The 17,632-nt window shown below is 26.9% G+C and overlaps 3 protein-coding genes across 3 annotated transcripts; 1 reads left to right on the top strand and 2 right to left on the bottom strand.

Annotated features, from left to right (window-relative positions):
- Positions 1–718: 718 nt before the first annotated feature.
- On the bottom strand, positions 719–1,627 carry LOC124930987. The gene has a single exon (XM_047471364.1). The coding sequence runs from the start codon at positions 1,502–1,504 to the stop codon at positions 884–886; it is 621 nt and encodes a 206-aa protein (XP_047327320.1). The 5' UTR covers positions 1,505–1,627; the 3' UTR covers positions 719–883.
- An 11,995-nt stretch (positions 1,628–13,622) lies between these two features.
- On the bottom strand, positions 13,623–14,387 carry LOC124929996 (early nodulin-like protein 1). Its single transcript, XM_047470368.1, has 2 exons — positions 14,333–14,387; positions 13,623–13,924 (listed from the first exon to the last, which is right to left on the bottom strand). Exons 1-2 carry the CDS (start codon positions 14,385–14,387, stop codon positions 13,623–13,625), a joined length of 357 nt encoding a protein of 118 aa, XP_047326324.1.
- A 1,384-nt stretch (positions 14,388–15,771) lies between these two features.
- On the top strand, positions 15,772–17,373 carry LOC124931185 (pentatricopeptide repeat-containing protein At1g09190). Its single transcript, XM_047471582.1, has one exon. The coding sequence runs from the start codon at positions 15,788–15,790 to the stop codon at positions 17,246–17,248; it is 1,461 nt and encodes a 486-aa protein (XP_047327538.1). The 5' UTR covers positions 15,772–15,787; the 3' UTR covers positions 17,249–17,373.
- Positions 17,374–17,632: the final 259 nt, after the last annotated feature.

Here is a 17,632-nt window from a genome sequence, read left to right as displayed (position 1 = left end):
ATTTTATATACTTCTCATTTTTTATAATTTAATATATTAATATAATATAATTAAACATAAAAATAAATCAAATTTTATAAAAATATTATTATTTTATCACATTTATTATAATATAAATCAAATAATAAATATTTTATTTTATTTTACACAATTAATTTTTACATTAAAATTAAATTTTATTTATAATCTTATCAATTAACAATTATAAAAATATCATAATTAAAAATATTATATAATAAGAAAATAATTTTGTACTATCTTAACAAAACTTGTACTATTTGTTAAAAAATAGATAGTACAAGCATCTCTTTGAACACCATAGAAGAATAACCTGCAAAATGTTGAAGAAAAAAGCTTTAAAGAATTCATCAATGGCAACTTATATAAAAACTGTAAATTTTTCATACCATAAACCCAGATGATAGATCTGATCTCTTCACTCTTATCGAAGAAATTATCACGCCACATTACCAACATTCATGAACAGAGACTGCAATGGATACAAACAACGCAGATCATTAATATGAACAACCAAATGAAATCAATATATATATATATAATCTTTATTGTCTTCATCATAATCTTGTGTTTTGATCTCAATTTTAGTTTGTGTTTGAGCGTTTTAAATGATATGGATTTACATATGAGAAATTAAATTAATGTATGGATGGATAGCAGATAGATAAGATCTATGTTCTTCCCCACCCCACCCCCCTATAAGAAGATCGAAAAAATCGGGCCATAAATTGGCCGCGGATGGTACCGATCAATTCTCCTTTCGCCGTCGCCGGAATACCGGCTCAGTATACAACTACTGAAAACAACTGCATATAAAAAAAAAGTAGGATATTGAAGAAGAAGAAGAACAAAAAAAACTCAATAATCAATCATCTTCAGCCTTGGACATAATCGATAACCGACTCGGCCTTGGCTGGAAATCAGCTCTTCTCCTTTGTTGATGTGACGAAGGACGTATCAAAGCAGCTAAAGCTCTTCTCACCAGATCTCCTTCAACAGTTCCGATTCGAACAAGAGAATTAGTCATCGCCGATCTTCTTGCATAAAGCCGATTCGAATGATACGTCGTCGGTTGATTCTGACTACTCTGACGGTTATTTCCATTCTTATGAAGACTACATCTGAAAGAGCCTGGATGAGTTGTAGGCGAACACATACATGTTTTCTTCTGACTTGAAACCTTCTGTTTCGGCTTATTCGCAACTGCAATCGAACGGCCAGGAGATGTAGATCTATCGATGGAGAAGCGAATGGATTGAGAAGTTTGAGAGGATCCGAAGTTAACACGCGTTGGAGAAGCAGATCTAGTGAAGAAACCGCCGCTAGAGTTTGAAGATAAACCTGAGATTGAAGATGCGAAAGCAGATGAAGATGATGAAATTGATGATGAACAGAACCTTCCGGAAGGAGATATGGATCTCTGGAAACTGCTTCCGCCGCTGCTGCTATGACAGATTTGCTTGCTCTTACGATAAACAGAATCCATTAGGTTTTGAAAAGAGGAGGAATGATTTTAAGAGAGAGAAGAAAACTGAAAATTCTCACGAAGAAGAAGACGATTCATCTGAGAAGCGCCGTTTTGGCTGGCCAAATCGCCAAACCTAGCTTTACTCAAGCATCACATATATAGGATTGAAGACGATGGATATTTTCGTAATTATCATCTTCTTTCAAGGGTAGTTTGGATATTTACTATTCCTTTGAAACGGTAAACCGGGACCTTTTATTCTGGAACCGGTCTATCATGAAATGCTATGGGCTGGCAAAAGAATGGTTTATGAGGTCACGCACTTTTTAAGATGCTTAATCTGTACGCTCTGTTTTAAACCGTAGGATGATGACGGTTAGTTGATCCGACGGAGAATACACTAACACGGATGGGTAATAATTATTGTATATAAATTGGACGAAAATATGTGGGCCCCATGAGAAGCGTGACACGTAACCTAGAGTGTTGTCACCCGTTAGTTGGGACAGCACTTGATTTCGGTCGTATTATTTGAAAATATTTAATTATAATATTTTAAATATAAAATATATAAATTTAGATTATTTATTATAGTTTTATAGTTTTTTTTGTTTTGATTAGATTTATATGAAAATAAATCAAATGTTTATTTAAAATAAATTTTTAAAAAGTATTTTTTTTATATATAAAATTTAAAGAATATTAATATATAATAAAAAAAATGTATTTTTAATTTATTATTATACTCTTTATTAATATTATATATAATTTATTATTATATAATATATTAAATATATTTTATTTAATTTTAATATTATTATATATAATTATTTTAAATATATTTTTTTTAATATAATTCAATATTTTAATTAAAAAATATTTTTTAAAATTTTTAAAAATAAATTTATTAATTATTATTTTCTATATTTACTTATATTATAAATAATATTTTTTATTACACGAAAACTATTATTTGAAAATATTTAATTATAATCTTTTGATTATAAAATATATAAATTTAAATTATTTATTAATTTATTATAATTTTATAATTTTTTTAAAAAAATAAAACATATTTTTCCATTTTTTTTCAAAGTTGTTTTGAATCTTTTGATTAGATTTATTTGAAAATAAATCTAATGTTAATTTAAAATAAATTTTTAAAAAGTATTTTTTTATATATAAAATTTAAAGATTTAAAGAAGATTAATATATAATATAAACTATTTTATTTAAAAAATATAAAAATATATATTTTTTTTTATTTATAAATTGAATCATATAATTAATAAAATAATAATAAAATCTTTCAAATTTATTTAATAAATCTTACCAAACAAATAATTTAGTACAAGAATATTTGACATTGATATATTATAAAATATATGTTTTTTAATATTTTGTGGATTATATTTTTATTATAATATAAATTTATATTTGATATTTGATATAAAATAATAATTAATCTCTTTATTTTATATAATATTATTCTTGTATAATTTTATTTTTTATTATATTTTTTTATTAATATTATATATAATTTATTATTATATAATATATTAAATATATTTTATTTAATTTTAATAATATTATTATATATAATCATTTTCAATATATTTTTATATAATTTAATATTTTAATTAAAAAATACTTTAAAAAAATTTTGAAGATAATTTTATTAATTATTATATTCTATATTTATTTATATTATAAAAAATATTTTTTATTTTATATATTATTTTTAATTTTATTTTAAGTTTATTTTATTATAATTATTAATAATATTTAGATTAAATAATATAATTTACTGTTTACATTATAATTTTTTTATATTTTAATTAAAATTATAATAATTATAAAACAATAACAATACAATAATTTATAATAATAAATAATATTATTTATAATCTAAGTAAATAAATATAAATAATAATAATTTTAAATTTATATTTATAAAATATAGGCTACAATTTTAAATTATATATGAAACACAAAATTATAAATTATATATAATTTATATCATTTTCTTATTGTTCATACCAAACATCAATAACTAATACTATTTATATTTGTTATAATTTATACTTTTATACCATATATATATATATCTTATATAAGAGTAATTACTACTAGTATTAATTAAGGTTAATTTATAAATTATTTAAATAGAACTAAACAACTATGGTCACGAAACAAATAAAGTTTATATGCACATAAAACTTCATTTAAAACTAAAAGCAACTATAATTTATTTTTATTTTATTTTTTTTATCTAATCTGTTAGTTTTTTTAATTTAAAAAATATATATATCCAGTATACTGATAATGTTTTGTGATTTGAATTATTTAATTAAATATAATTAAGTAACTAGGTCAACTATGTGAGAATTTAAAATGAACTTAATAATTTAAACTATAGGATAAGGATGAGACTAAAAGTTCAAATTGGCCCTTTTACTTGTATCATTTTTTAATTTTTATTAAAACAAATAAACAATAACATGTTCATAAGAGGTCGACTTGAAAAATAATAATTAGTACAAATTATAATATTATATTTTTTTTTCAAAATAAGAATGTCTAAAATTATAATATATTTTATTTTAATTATTATTGCATATTAAGTCACTGAATTTTGTAGCATACATAATTTATCAAAATAAAATAAAAAATTTAGATCACAACTCAAGTTAAAACAAACAATATCCAAGAGGTTTAAATAATTCAATCTAATCAATTATTATTCACTCATTCTTTCCCTCTTACATCACTTAATATATACTAATAAAAATATTAAAATATTATTTATTTTATTATTATATATTAATAAAATTTTAAAATTTTATTAAATTAAATTAAATTGAGAGAGGGTGATAGTTACTAGTTATATTAATTATTGAACCATTTAAATATTGACAGTTGGATCATAATGGTCCTTAATAAATTATCAATATATATTTAATACAGTGGACCATCTTAAAACAATTCAAATTAGATTTGACTTTAATTATAAGTATAAATATTTTATTAATTAATTTATATTTGAATAATAATAAAATATTTACAATATATTTTATCAACATTTTATTGAGCAAATATAACTTATTATTACTTGAACAGTGTACTATGGTTATAATCTAAATGAATAAAAAAAATTGTTTATTAAATTGAGACAGATCTCTAATCATAAAATTAATAAATTTATACCAAATCTACATAACTTTATCAAATGATGGTTTATTAATCTGATTGAATCACAAATATAATAAATAAGGTAGAAATCATGATGGGATCATGATACCTTCATAAATTCAATATATATTATTCTAATTAATTTCTTGTCTACAAAAAAAATATAAGTTTGGTCATGGGTGCGGTGTTTCAAAATTATAGTAAACCAATATATTTTTATCTAATTAGTTTCAACTCTAATTCAAAGTATCAAATTACAACTAACATTATTTGTCAAAATAATGTTTTTTTAATAAAATCACTATAACTTATTATATGTAAGGTTATTTACAATTTTATATTATTAAATTATTTTAATAATCAAATAACTATTGCTCAAACAAGCTCTAATAAATCAATTACATATGAAATTTCTTTTAAATAATCTAACTATTTTTTTTCTCTTTTATTAATGCATTTTATTTTGTTAATTAAAAAGCAAACAAAAATAAATATTACAATCTATAGTATGAACAGACATCAAACATAGCTTTAGATAGATTTTCTTGTACAAAATGAAATATTTTAACTTTAAAAAAATGTACAAAACTCGTTATAATTTATTTTATAGCGAAAATATTTGTATCGTGATGGGTATACAAATTATAAGGATTGATATTATGTGTTTTTGTAAATTAATGGTAGATTTAATTCTCTATTATCATAATTTTGTTGACATTTAATATTATTTTTATATATTACCATCACTGAAAAAGTAATATTATAATTAGATAGATCCTAACGAATCAATCATACACAAAATCTCAGAATTAGATTTACAAGTCAAGTTGCACAAAACTATAGAGTCTATATTCATACTTGATCTCTATTTTTGTGTTTGTTTATTGATTTCCATTTCTTCATAAAAATTTGTTCTGATTGTTCAAATATGTATAAACAGATTGCTAAAATAGAGGATGTTCATTGAAATAGATTTATTGGCTTTTACAGCAATGTTTGTAATCAATATCATGATTATGCTGGCAATTTTACACATGGGAATAGTCTTATTGCAATAATGACACCACCAAAAGTATGGAAACTATTATATTTCACAATTATTCATTAAACTTAAAAAAAATGATTTATGTGTTTGGTGATCACATCAATATAAACAAACACATTAGTATACTAAATAAATAAAAAATATTCTATGGAGTATAAACTTGATAAATAAGAGTTTCTCTAGTTTAATATTATCATAAGAATGATCTATTTTATCACTTTTTATTCATTGTTTCTGTAGGAGAGCTACACCATTCAATTAAAATACAATCAAAGACATCGATCTATCGGTTCTGCTATATTACTGGATAAATAAATCATTGTTATTGTTCACTAAACATATATCACCTCAAAAAAGAATTTGAGTCTCAAATTTGTTTAACATATTGTTTTTAGTGTTAAGATAAAAACCCAAAATGTGCATGTGGTTGGATGAAAAATTGAAGAATAAGACTTAGAATTGAAAAGCCACACTATTTAATCAAGTATGAAAGAAGTTTTCATTATTGTAAGTGGACAAAACTTGCTAACTAATAAAAACTTAAGGGTATCAGTTTTAGAATTTTACATCTTCAAATTGAGTTGTTTTTGGGACAAGCAAGCTAGTTTTATTCATGAACCTAAATCCTTTGATAAAATTCTTAAAGTGAGTTTACGGAAATCTCTCAAGGATGTTTTAAAGGCTGAGTCATCTTTTAAATGTATAAAAAAATTGTATGTGAACCCCACAAAATCTTTTAAAATACGCTAATTTTAAATAACACCTCGGTATGTAAGGCATTCAAAAAGACAATAAATCCTCCCGTGAGTTTATTTGAGAAATACAGTTCATGAATGTAAAAATTGTCAATCATGTTCTTGGTGTTGCCTGTTGGAATAGCCTCATGAAAAAGATATTTTTTTTTTTTTGTTAATAAACATAGTTAATGATTAATTAGAAATAGAGAAGGTATTCTTGTTAAGAGTCTAAATGGATGGCTATAAATTAGATTTTTAACTCACATATATTTCCATTGAAAATGAAGGTAATGATCCTACAACATTAACTTATAATTGATGAATGAAAATGTTTGCCCCTATACCATGGTTGATAAATTTACCATAAAATTAACATAACACGCGGATCAGTAAGATTCCACAATATATGATGCTTCTACCTTATCATAATTCTAGTATGTTCTTTATGTGATAAAGAAGTTGAATCAATTGAATATGTTGTAACTTGTATGTAAACTAACTTAAAAAAAATTAGAGATCTTGTGACTTGTGAGATAGATAGCCTAATTATTTATATGTTTGAATCAAAATTACTTTTAAAAATTTGGATTTGATAACTTTTACCAAATTGTGGAATAATTAAGTGTTTAATAATAATAATAATAATAATAATAATAATCCGTGTGCTTTTAGAATTGTGAATGAAAGAAAGATGTTAATTCATGCATTTAATCAAATTTATCAAAGTTACGGGTAAGAAAATTTCATTAGAAATTCTGTTTTGTTTTGTGAAATGTTCTTTATTTGAAATCTATCGAAATTAATATTGTGGGAAAGAATAATAAATATAACATGCGGGAAAAATAATAAATAGAACATGTAACCCGTACATTTATACGAGTAATGATATAAAAAATCGTGAAAAAAAAATTACGGTAAAAATGTGATAACGTTTTTAATTTTATTTTTAACTGTTTTAAGTTTATGGGCGGGTCAACCCATAATCCGACCCAAGTATCCATTTAATATATATATATATATATATATATATATATATATATATATATATATATATATATATATAAATTAACCACAATTCTCGACCCGACAATTTGGACACTTTGAAAATTAAGCATCATTATATATAAACTAGCATTTAGCCCGTGCATTTGCACGAGTAATAATATAAAAAACCGTGAAAAAAATTACGGATAACATTTTTAATTTTATTTTTAACCGTTTTAAATTTATGGGTGGGTCAACACATTGTAGCCTAGTTGGTTAAAGAGTTGTACTTGTTTTGTTAGGTTGCAAGTTCGAAACATACCTCTAGCATTTTTAATTTTATTTTTAACCGTTTTAAATTTAAAAACGGGTAAACCCCCACAATCCGACCCAAGTATCCAAATTAACCACAGCTCTCGACCCGGCAATCCGGACACTTTAAAAATTAAGCATCATTATATATATATATAGATTAGTTAGTTAAAAAGTTGAGCTTATATTAATGTTAAAACGTCTCGCGTTTATCAAATTTGGTGTTGAATTTAAAATATAAAGTCTTTGTAGCCTAGTTGGTTAAAGAGTTGTACTTATTTTGTTAGGTTGCAAGTTCGAAACATACCTTTAGCATTTTTAATTTTATTTTTAACCGTTTTAAATTTAAAAACGGGTAAACCCACAATCCGACCCAAGTACCAAATTAACCACAGCTCTCGACCCGGCAATCCGGACACTTTAAAAATTAAGCATCATTATATATATATAGATTAGTTAGTTAAAAAGTTGAACTTATATTAATGTTAAAACGTCTCGCGTTTATCAAATTTGGTGTTGAATTTAAAATATAAAGTCTTTGTAGCCTAGTTGGTTAAAGAGTTGTACTTGTTTTGTTAGGTTGCAAGTTCGAAACATACCTTTAGCATTTTTAATTTTATTTTTAACCGTTTTAAATTTAAAAACGGGTAAACCCACAATCCGACCCAAGTACCAAATTAACCACAGCTCTCGACCCGGCAATCCGGACACTTTAAAAATTAAGCATCATTATATATATATAGATTAGTTAGTTAAAAAGTTGAACTTATATTAATGTTAAAACGTCTCGCGTTTATCAAATTTGGTGTTGAATTTAAAATATAAAGTCTTTGTAGCCTAGTTGGTTAAAGAGTTGTACTTGTTTTGTTAGGTTGCAAGTTCGAAACATACCTTTAGCATTTTTAATTTTATTTTTAACCGTTTTAAATTTAAAAACGGGTAAACCCACAATCCGACCCAAGTATCCAAATTAACCACAGCTCTCGACCCGACAATCCGGACACTTTAAAAATTAAGCATCATTATATATATAGATTAGTTAGTTAAAATGTTAAACCTATATTGTTAAGATGTCTCGCGTTTATCAAATTTGATGTTGAATTTAAAATATAAAATATTATTAGCCTAGTTGGTTAAAACGTTGTACTTGTTTGGTTATGTTATAAATTTGAAATATACCTATATTATTTTTATTTTATTTTTAATTGTTTTAAGTTTATGAGCGGGTCAATCCACGATCCGACCCAAGTATCCATTACTCTCACATATATATCAAAATTAACCACAACTCTCGACCCGACAATCCGAACACTTTAAAAATTAAACATCATTATATATAGATTATGGTGAAATATTAGGAAACTATATATTTTTTTTTATCAAAGTATTGAAAAATGTAAAAATACAAAAGTTTCCTAATTTCTATAATTAAAACAAAATGTGAATGTGAAAATGTATTATAATGCTTGTTGGAAACAATAAAGGTTGAATTATACATTAAAGAAAATTTATTTGGAAGAGCCCTAATTCTTATAATTTGTTTAATATCTAAGATTTAATTTGTATGGCATGAAAAGACTCATTTATAGAAAAATGACTTTTTAAATTATATTAATTCTAATTTTATTTTTCTTCCTTTTGATTATACTAAAATTACTCATAATGAGTTTTTTTCTCAGATAAACAACATATTTTATTCTATTATTATTTTTGCTAATGAAAATAAATAACTATAACTTTAATAAAATTGTTTATTTTTCATTAATTGGAATTCATAATTCAAAACCAAAAGCTTGAGTCGTGTTTGGGCCCAAACTAGTAATCAAGCCCAGTTGTCTTTTTCTTTCAAACTAGCCCAATCCTTTATAATGAAGTTGAAGAAAACAAAAAAATAAAATACTTGGAAAAAAAAACTTGAAGTTGGACTTGGATTTTTAAAAAGAGGCCAATAATTTTACTAAACATTTATTAAATATAAGTATTTTCATAAATAGTATATTGTTTGAGGTACTCTAGGGCCTCGTTTGATGTATGGGTTATTTGGATAAATCCTGGATTTTTTCCAAATAACCCTTGTGTGATGAAAATGATAAAAAACTAAGTTTTTTTAATTTTATTCCTATTATACCCTTCTCTCTCCCTCTCTCCCTCTCTCCCTCTCTCCCTCTATATATATATATATAATAAAATAATATTATATTAAATAAAATTTTAAATATAATAAAATAAATATTAAAAAACTATATATATATATTAATATTAACTTTTATTAATATATAAATAATTTTTTTATAAATACTTATAAATAACTACTATTATAATTCAAATATTACATAAAATAATAATAGATTATAATTTTATTTATATTGTATATTTATTTTTATTTAATATAATTAATATAATTTTTTTACATAAAATTAATATTATAAATATTTTTATTTAAATATATGTACTTTATTTTCTAACATAATTATTTATTTACACTATTTAAAATTTAAATGGTATATTAGATAATATAGAATGTTATAATTTTATTTATATTTTAAATTTATTTATATTTAATATAATTTTTTAAAATAAATGAATTTATTAATTTAATTTATATGAAAATAAATTTTATAATGTAATAAAATAATATATATTTATAAATATAAAATAAAATATTTAAGTAAGGATAATATGGGTATTTTAATTAATAAAAGTGTTGATTTGATTGATGATGGGATTGTTGGGTTTTGGGATAAAACCTGGGTTTTATCCCAAAAACCCAAAGATCAAACGAGGCCTAGGTAAATTATTAAAGGGTTATAAATAAAAATAGGCTTTGTTCGTAAAATTCTTACAAAATCAAATATCAAATCATTCTCTTTTTATCCATCATATCACTCAAATCATTAACTAAAATACTAAAATACCCTCTAATTTAAATTATTATTTTATATTTTATTTATATATATCAATACTTTTTAAGTGTTTTTACCAAAAATAATCATTATCTTCTCCAAATCACCACCCATCATTCAATTTTTCTCTCTCTTGGTTTGTAAAAAAACTCATAACCGAACAAGGTCATATTAGATAACATTTAATCTTAAAAGATGTATTCACTATTTTTTTTTTTTTTTCGAAATTATGTTTCTTCTTCGGAGTGTGCAGATAATTTCTATGGGTTAAGTATATAGCTCGCAAACACACTGAATCATTTAATCAGACGAACGAAACTTCTTGACGAACAAAACTTCTTGACTAACGGGCTCGAACCTAGGACTTCAAGAGGACGCTAAAAATATTCACATTTTGTTGTCACCTAGACTAGAAAAGGAGATATATTCGCTATTTTGATTCACCTTATAAGTGAATAAATTATAAATGTGTAATAAGTTATAGAGTTTTAGTGAATAAATTGAATAATTTAAAACAAATAAAAATAGTAAGTTAAAATAATTAAGCATATTAAAAATGAATAATATTAGCCATAAGTTGAATACTAAAAATAATCAAACTAACCAGTTGTGTTATTTTTTAATTAAAATAAATTATAATTTAAAAAAATGAGATCTTGTGCGTATTTCTAATTAAAAAATATTAATTTAAAAAAATTAAGTGATATATAGATCTAAACCGGTCATATATATTTAATTACGAAAAGAATAATATAATATAAAGTGGGGTTTGTTGAACTTTCCTTTGCTTTCTATGTTGTAGTAATTAAATGTGATTTGATTGGAGTAGATAATATTTGTTTATTCAAAATTAAATAAACACGATAAATGGCGATAAGTTGATAACACGAGTTAATAATGTGAGATGAGAAGCCTCGAAGGAATAAAATAATACCTCTAAATCCATCTCGTGAACTCGTCTACAATATCTCGTGGCTATTACCGAGATACTCTTACATTCAAGGCCTGTTTGGATTATTTTGTTTACAAGGACAATTCTTTTAAACCTTCTGCCTTGTTTGATCTTGGATTATTTGAAAACAATAATATTGTTTATTTTGAATTGAATTATTTGTATAAACTGACTAAAATATATTTATATTTTATTTCTAAATTAATATTTATTTTGTACAGTTATATATGTCATTTATAATGCTTTAAATGAAAATAAAATTGTGAAAACAGCCTAGCCTACAAATAAATAAATAAAGTTCTTTTAACAGCTATATCCCACTTTAATGAAGGGAAATTTGATTGAATAACCCTCATAAGAGGGTTATTTCCACTTTTAACATGTCATTAATAATTTTATCATTTTTGACCTTTTGCCTTGGCAAAAGGTCAGTTTTACCCTTTATTAAAAAAAAAAAAAAAAATTGGTTTTCCCCTTTCTTCTTCCCTTCTTTCGTTCTCCTTCCCTCTCACTCTTTTCAACTCTCTCTCTTTTCAACTCTCCCCTCCTCCGTCTTCGACCGATCCAGCCTCCCTCTCCCCGACGACGACGAAAAGCTCCCGAAACATCAACGGCGATCCAAATCCATGTAACCCTTCCTCTCCCCCGACCTCCGACGAGCCCTTGACGAAAAGCAGAACGACTATCCATTGAAGGTAAGTTTAGGGTTTTATCTTATATTCCATGTATGCTGAAATGGAAGAATGGTTTAGGTTTAGGTTTAGATTTATTGGCTGTTGCAGGTTGTCGAAAGCGAATGTGCATCTGTCGCCTGCGAATGCGCATCTGTCGCCTGCGACAGATGCGCATCTGTCGTAGACGAATACGCATCTGTCGCCTGCGACAGATGCGCATCTGTCGCCTGCGAATGCGCATCTGTCGCCTGCGACAGATGCGCATCTGTCGAAGACGAATGCGCATCTGTCGCCTGCGACAGATGCGCATTCGCAGGCGACAGATGCATTTTTCGCCAGATGCATTTTTCGCCTGCGACCTTTTGTTTACTTGGTTGTTTGTACAAACAATGTTAGTTTGCTTTCTGACATTGTGATTTACTTATCAGATAACTCAGCACAAGTAAATCACAATGGGTGACTGAAAAATACTAGGCTAAACAATCCATCTTCTGCAGATGGTTTCACCGTTATATTTGCCAAAGCTAGAGATGAAAAGAAAACAAGCGGTACTTCCGGCGCCACCGCCCCTCCTCAATCCACATCAAATTATCAGTACCCTTGGTATATGTCTAAAGATCATACCTTTATAAAATTCATGGGATTCACACCCTTAATTCATTTATTCATTTGCAGGAGAAGAAAACTAGGTTTTGCTGTTTTTGAGATCAAGATCACCATGATTATAACGATAGATGATGATGGTGTCTTTATGGATGATGATGATCATCATGGCCGATGGCTCATAAAAGAGAGATAACAATGGATCAATCAATATGCATGTGTATTAATTAAAACGCTTGTGCTTGCCCGGCTCTAGTTTTTTTTTTTTTTTTAAGAACTCTTTTTATCTTATAATTAATTAATTCTTTCTTTAATATGGATTCTCCATGCATGGATAAATCATTGGTTAGATCGATCGATAGATAGATCTCTATTCTAATTAGGCTAGTTAGAAACAATTTGTTCATATCATTAATTATTAATTAATAGAGATGATTTCTTATAATCTAATGGTTCATTCATTAATCATAATCAAAATACTTGAAATTTAATAATTTAATGAGCAAATGTTTCTATTGCTCCTGGATTAATGAAAAGATTATCACTGTTTATAAGCATTGTTCATACCATTAGTAGTGATTTGATATATGTTGTAGGTTTCCAAAGAAGGGTTTCTTAAAAAGTTGATAAATGGGTTAAAAAAACAAGAACAAAGTAGCTAGAAACAATTTGTTTATACCATAAATACGAAATAATTAAAAACATAAATTAACCTTAATCAAACCACTAAAAATTTAATTAAAGTAACAAAACAGAGCAAGATGAATCATAGCCATCATTCCTCCATAAGCACCGGACAACATAGAAGAAGAAGACCGGTTATTTCCATCTTCGTCCGGTGACATAACTTTCACTACCATCTTTTGTCCAAGTTGGCAATGACCAGAAGCGCCACTAATGAAATAAAACAACCCAGAACGTTCAAACTCAATTTTTGTATGACCATTGTTAGAAAACGAAATGGGTCTTGTTGAATTGCAGTTATTGAACTCTTTTTCAGTCACCTCCATTACAGAGTCCTTCTTGTACCGAAAACCTGAAAAACAGACCACCCATTAACTCAGCACAAGTATTTTAACTCATAGTAGTCATCCAACCCAAGACCTTCAATATCAACATACTACATAAAGGGTCATTCCCACTTGTGCTGAGTTATCTGATAAGTAAATCACAATGTCAGAAAGCAAACTAACATTGTTTGTACAAACAACCAAGTAAACAAAAGGTCGCAGGCGAAAAATGCATCTGGCGAAAAATGCATCTGTCGCCTGCGAATGCGCATCTGTCGCAGGCGACATCTGTCGCAGGCGACAGATGCGCATTCGCAGGCGACAGATGCGCATCTGTCGCAGGCGACAAATGCGTATTCGTCTGCGACAGATGCGCATTCGTCTGCGACAGATGCGCATTCGCAGGCGACAGATGTACATTCGCCTTCGACAACCTGCAACAGCCAATAAATCTAAACCTAAACCTAAACCATTCTTCCATTTGAGCATGCATGGAATATAAGATAAAACCCTAAACTTACCTTCAATGGATAGTCGTTCTGCTTTTCGTCAAGGGCTCGTCGGAGGTCGGGGGAGAGGAAGGGTTACATGGATTTGGATCGCCGTTGATGTTTCGGGAGCTTTTCGTCGTCGTCGGAGGTCGAAGACGGAGGAGGGGGAGAGTTGAAAAGAGAGAGAGTTGAAAAGAGTGAGAGGGAAGGAGAACGAAAGAAGGGAAGAAGAAAGGGGAAAACCAATTTTTTTTTTTTTTTTTAATAAAGGGTAAAACTGACCTTTTGCCTTGGCAAAAGGTCAAAAATGATAAAATTATTAATGACATGTTAAAAGTGGAAATAACCCTCTTATGAGGGTTATTCAATCAAATTTCCCTTAATGAATAGGTATTTATTTTGAATTATTTTAAAATAATTTATTATATTTTCAACTATTCAGTCATGTCTCATCAATTAAATTCTCAATATTTTTTTTTTATATTATAATATTAATATTTTTTTATTTTATCATTAAATAATTTTTTTTATAACTCAATGTAATTAATATTATTTAAATAATCCAAATCATAATAATAATACTTTTTAAAACATTTATTTGATAATTTAAATAAAGAAATAATACTCTTTTAGACCTAGATAATGAATTTCAAGATAATCTCAAACATAATGTAAATGAAGAAATAATATTTGAAATGTTTAAAAATAGGAATGGTATAATGTTTTGTTTAATTAGGTATGACAATGGCCTAACTTCTTCTTATTTTTTAGACTCTCTTTTACTGTCATATTATTTGAGTATATTAATAGACATGAAAGCTAATCTCAATATAACCTCCCTAAATTAATTTAGAGAACTTAATATTAAAGCCAGTGAAATATTAACTTAATAAAGTTATTATCCTGCTGAGATCTGATTGTCTTAATCGACCTTAATCTTAAAACTAGTAAAAGACTAACTTAATAAGGTTATTATCATGCGGAAATTTTATTCTTCTTTGTCTAACTGGAACAGAAAAATAAGCTAAAAAAAAGTGGTAATATTTTTTTAAAAATATATTTTTATAGTCTAATATATTAAAATTTTAAAAATTAAAGAAAAAACTTATAAAATAAGATAAATAAATAAATAATTTTTTGTTTATTACTATTTTGTATTGTGATTTTTTTTTTCAACTTTGTAATGATTTTTGTGGTTGAGATTAAACTACTTTTATTTATATATTTTTGCATAATATTTAAAAAAAATCATTTTTTTATTAGTATTTATAAATTTAATTTTATACTTAAAAAATGTATTTTAATATTTTCATTTTCAAATAATTTGATTGGAATTTTGAGAGTATATTGTTGCTTCTTCTCAAGAAGAAAAAGTTGAAAAAGAAAATACACAGAGCGATGAGCAGAGACGTGGAGAAGAGGATTCTCAGCAATCTCCATGGCCACAAAACTCGAACTCGACTAACTCAGATTCACGCCCATATACTTCGCCATTGTCTCCATCAGTCCAACCAAGTCCTCGCCCACTTCACCTCCGTTTGTGGCCTACTAAACAAAATGTTCTATGCAGAATCCATCTTCCAGCAAACAGAAAATCCAAACATCCTCTTGTTCAATTCCATGATCAAAGGCTACTCTCGTTTCGGCCCATTCGAGAACTCACTTCATTTCTACTCGCTCATGAGAAGCCGTCTTATTTGGCCCGATGAATACACTTTTGCTCCTCTACTCAACTCTTGTTCTAATCTTTCTGGATTTCAGGTTGGCCAAGGTGTTCATGCAGAGACCATTTCTCTTGGGTATGAACGCTTTCCAGCAATCAGGATCGAAATACTTCAACTTTACACTTCACAAGGGAATATGAACGACGCACGTAAGGTGTTCGATGAAATGCTTCACAGAGATGTGATTGTTTGGAATATAATGATTAATGGTTTTTGCAAGAAGGGTGATGTTGAAACAGGGCTGCATTTGTTTAGGCAGATGAATGAACGAAGTGTTGTCTCTTGGAATTTAATCATCTCTAGCTTGGCTCGAAATGGTCGTGACAAAGAAGCTTTGGCTATTTTTCTCGAAATGCAGGATGATAACAACTGCTATGAACCTGATGATGCGACTTTGGTTTCGATATTACCAGTTTGTGCACGTCTGGGTGCAGATGCAATAGATGTTGGCCAGAAGATCCACTCGTATGCAGAGTCGAGCAAACTAATCAATAAGTTCATTAATGTAGGGAATTCCATAGTGGATTTCTATTGCAAATGTGGAAATCTTGAAAAGGCTTTCATTGTTTTCAAGAAAATGAAACAAAAGAATGTTGTTTCTTGGAATACGATGATTTCGGGTTTAGCTTTGAACGGTGAGGGTGAACAAGGGGTAGACTTGTTTGAGGAGATGATATCGAAAGGGGGTGTTGCCCCAAATCATTCAACTTTTGTGGGTACTTTGACATGTTGTGCCCATTCAGGGTTGGTGGAAAAGGGTTTGGATTATTTTGGGTCAATGATTGTTAAGTATGAAGTTGAACCGAAAATAGAACATTATGGAATAATGGTTGATCTTCTTGGGCGTGTAGGGAGAGTTAAGGAGGCTTATGAAGTGATTAGAAGTATGCCCATGAAGGCAAATGCTGCAATATGGGGTGCTTTGCTTAGTGGTTGTCGAACTTATGATAATCTGGATATTGCTGAATTTGCGGTTAAGGAACTTATTGAAATTGAACCATGGAATTCTGGGAATTATGTATTGTTATCTAATATGTTGGCAGGAAGAAATGAATGGGATGAGGTGGAGAAGGTCAGATTGTTGATGAAGGAAAATAGCATCTTGAAAGCTGCAGGGCAGAGCATCATGATGTGAGATTCAAATATGTCTTCTTGATTACTTTCATGTCCTTAATTGCCAAATGTAACTATTTATTCTTTATTTATTTTAATAAAAATATTTATTTTGAAAAACAATTTTTTTTTTTTATAGAGTTTTGACTTTGAGGCAATGGATGTTTATTTTATTATTCAATTAGTGACTATCATCTTTATTCTATTCATTTTGTAATAATTTAATTTTTTTTTTATTAAGGACATTTTATTATGAATTAACAGGGAAAAAAATCATTAATATAGACAAACTGATTGGTAGTAACTCACCAGTTGATGAGCAAGACTTCAAAACCAAGTAGAATGAGCCATGTTGATATAATTGATGCATATAGTTGAGTCGTAAATAGAAAAATATGTTTCAGAG

Source organism: Impatiens glandulifera, chromosome 3, assembly GCF_907164915.1.
Source record: "Impatiens glandulifera chromosome 3, dImpGla2.1, whole genome shotgun sequence".
Lineage (NCBI taxonomy): Eukaryota > Viridiplantae > Streptophyta > Magnoliopsida > Ericales > Balsaminaceae > Impatiens > Impatiens glandulifera.
The sequence above is the reverse complement of the archived record's forward strand: the minus strand, read 5'-3'. Positions and strand labels throughout refer to the sequence as shown.

What these genes read in the sequence shown, in the direction of transcription:
- LOC124930987 (XM_047471364.1), bottom strand. Translation starts at nt 1,504, where the DNA reads ATGGATTCTGTTTATCGTAAGAGCAAGCAAATCTGTCATAGCAGCAGC.
- LOC124929996 (XM_047470368.1), bottom strand. Translation starts at nt 14,387, where the DNA reads ATGCTCAAATGGAAGAATGGTTTAGGTTTAGGTTTAGATTTATTGGCT. An exon ending in AGATTTATTGGCTGTTGCAG is followed by an intron (nt 13,925 to 14,332) that starts GTTGTCGAAGGC and finishes TCTGTTTTTCAG; the next exon opens with GTTTTCGGTACAAGAAGGAC.
- LOC124931185 (XM_047471582.1), top strand. Translation starts at nt 15,788, where the DNA reads ATGAGCAGAGACGTGGAGAAGAGGATTCTCAGCAATCTCCATGGCCAC.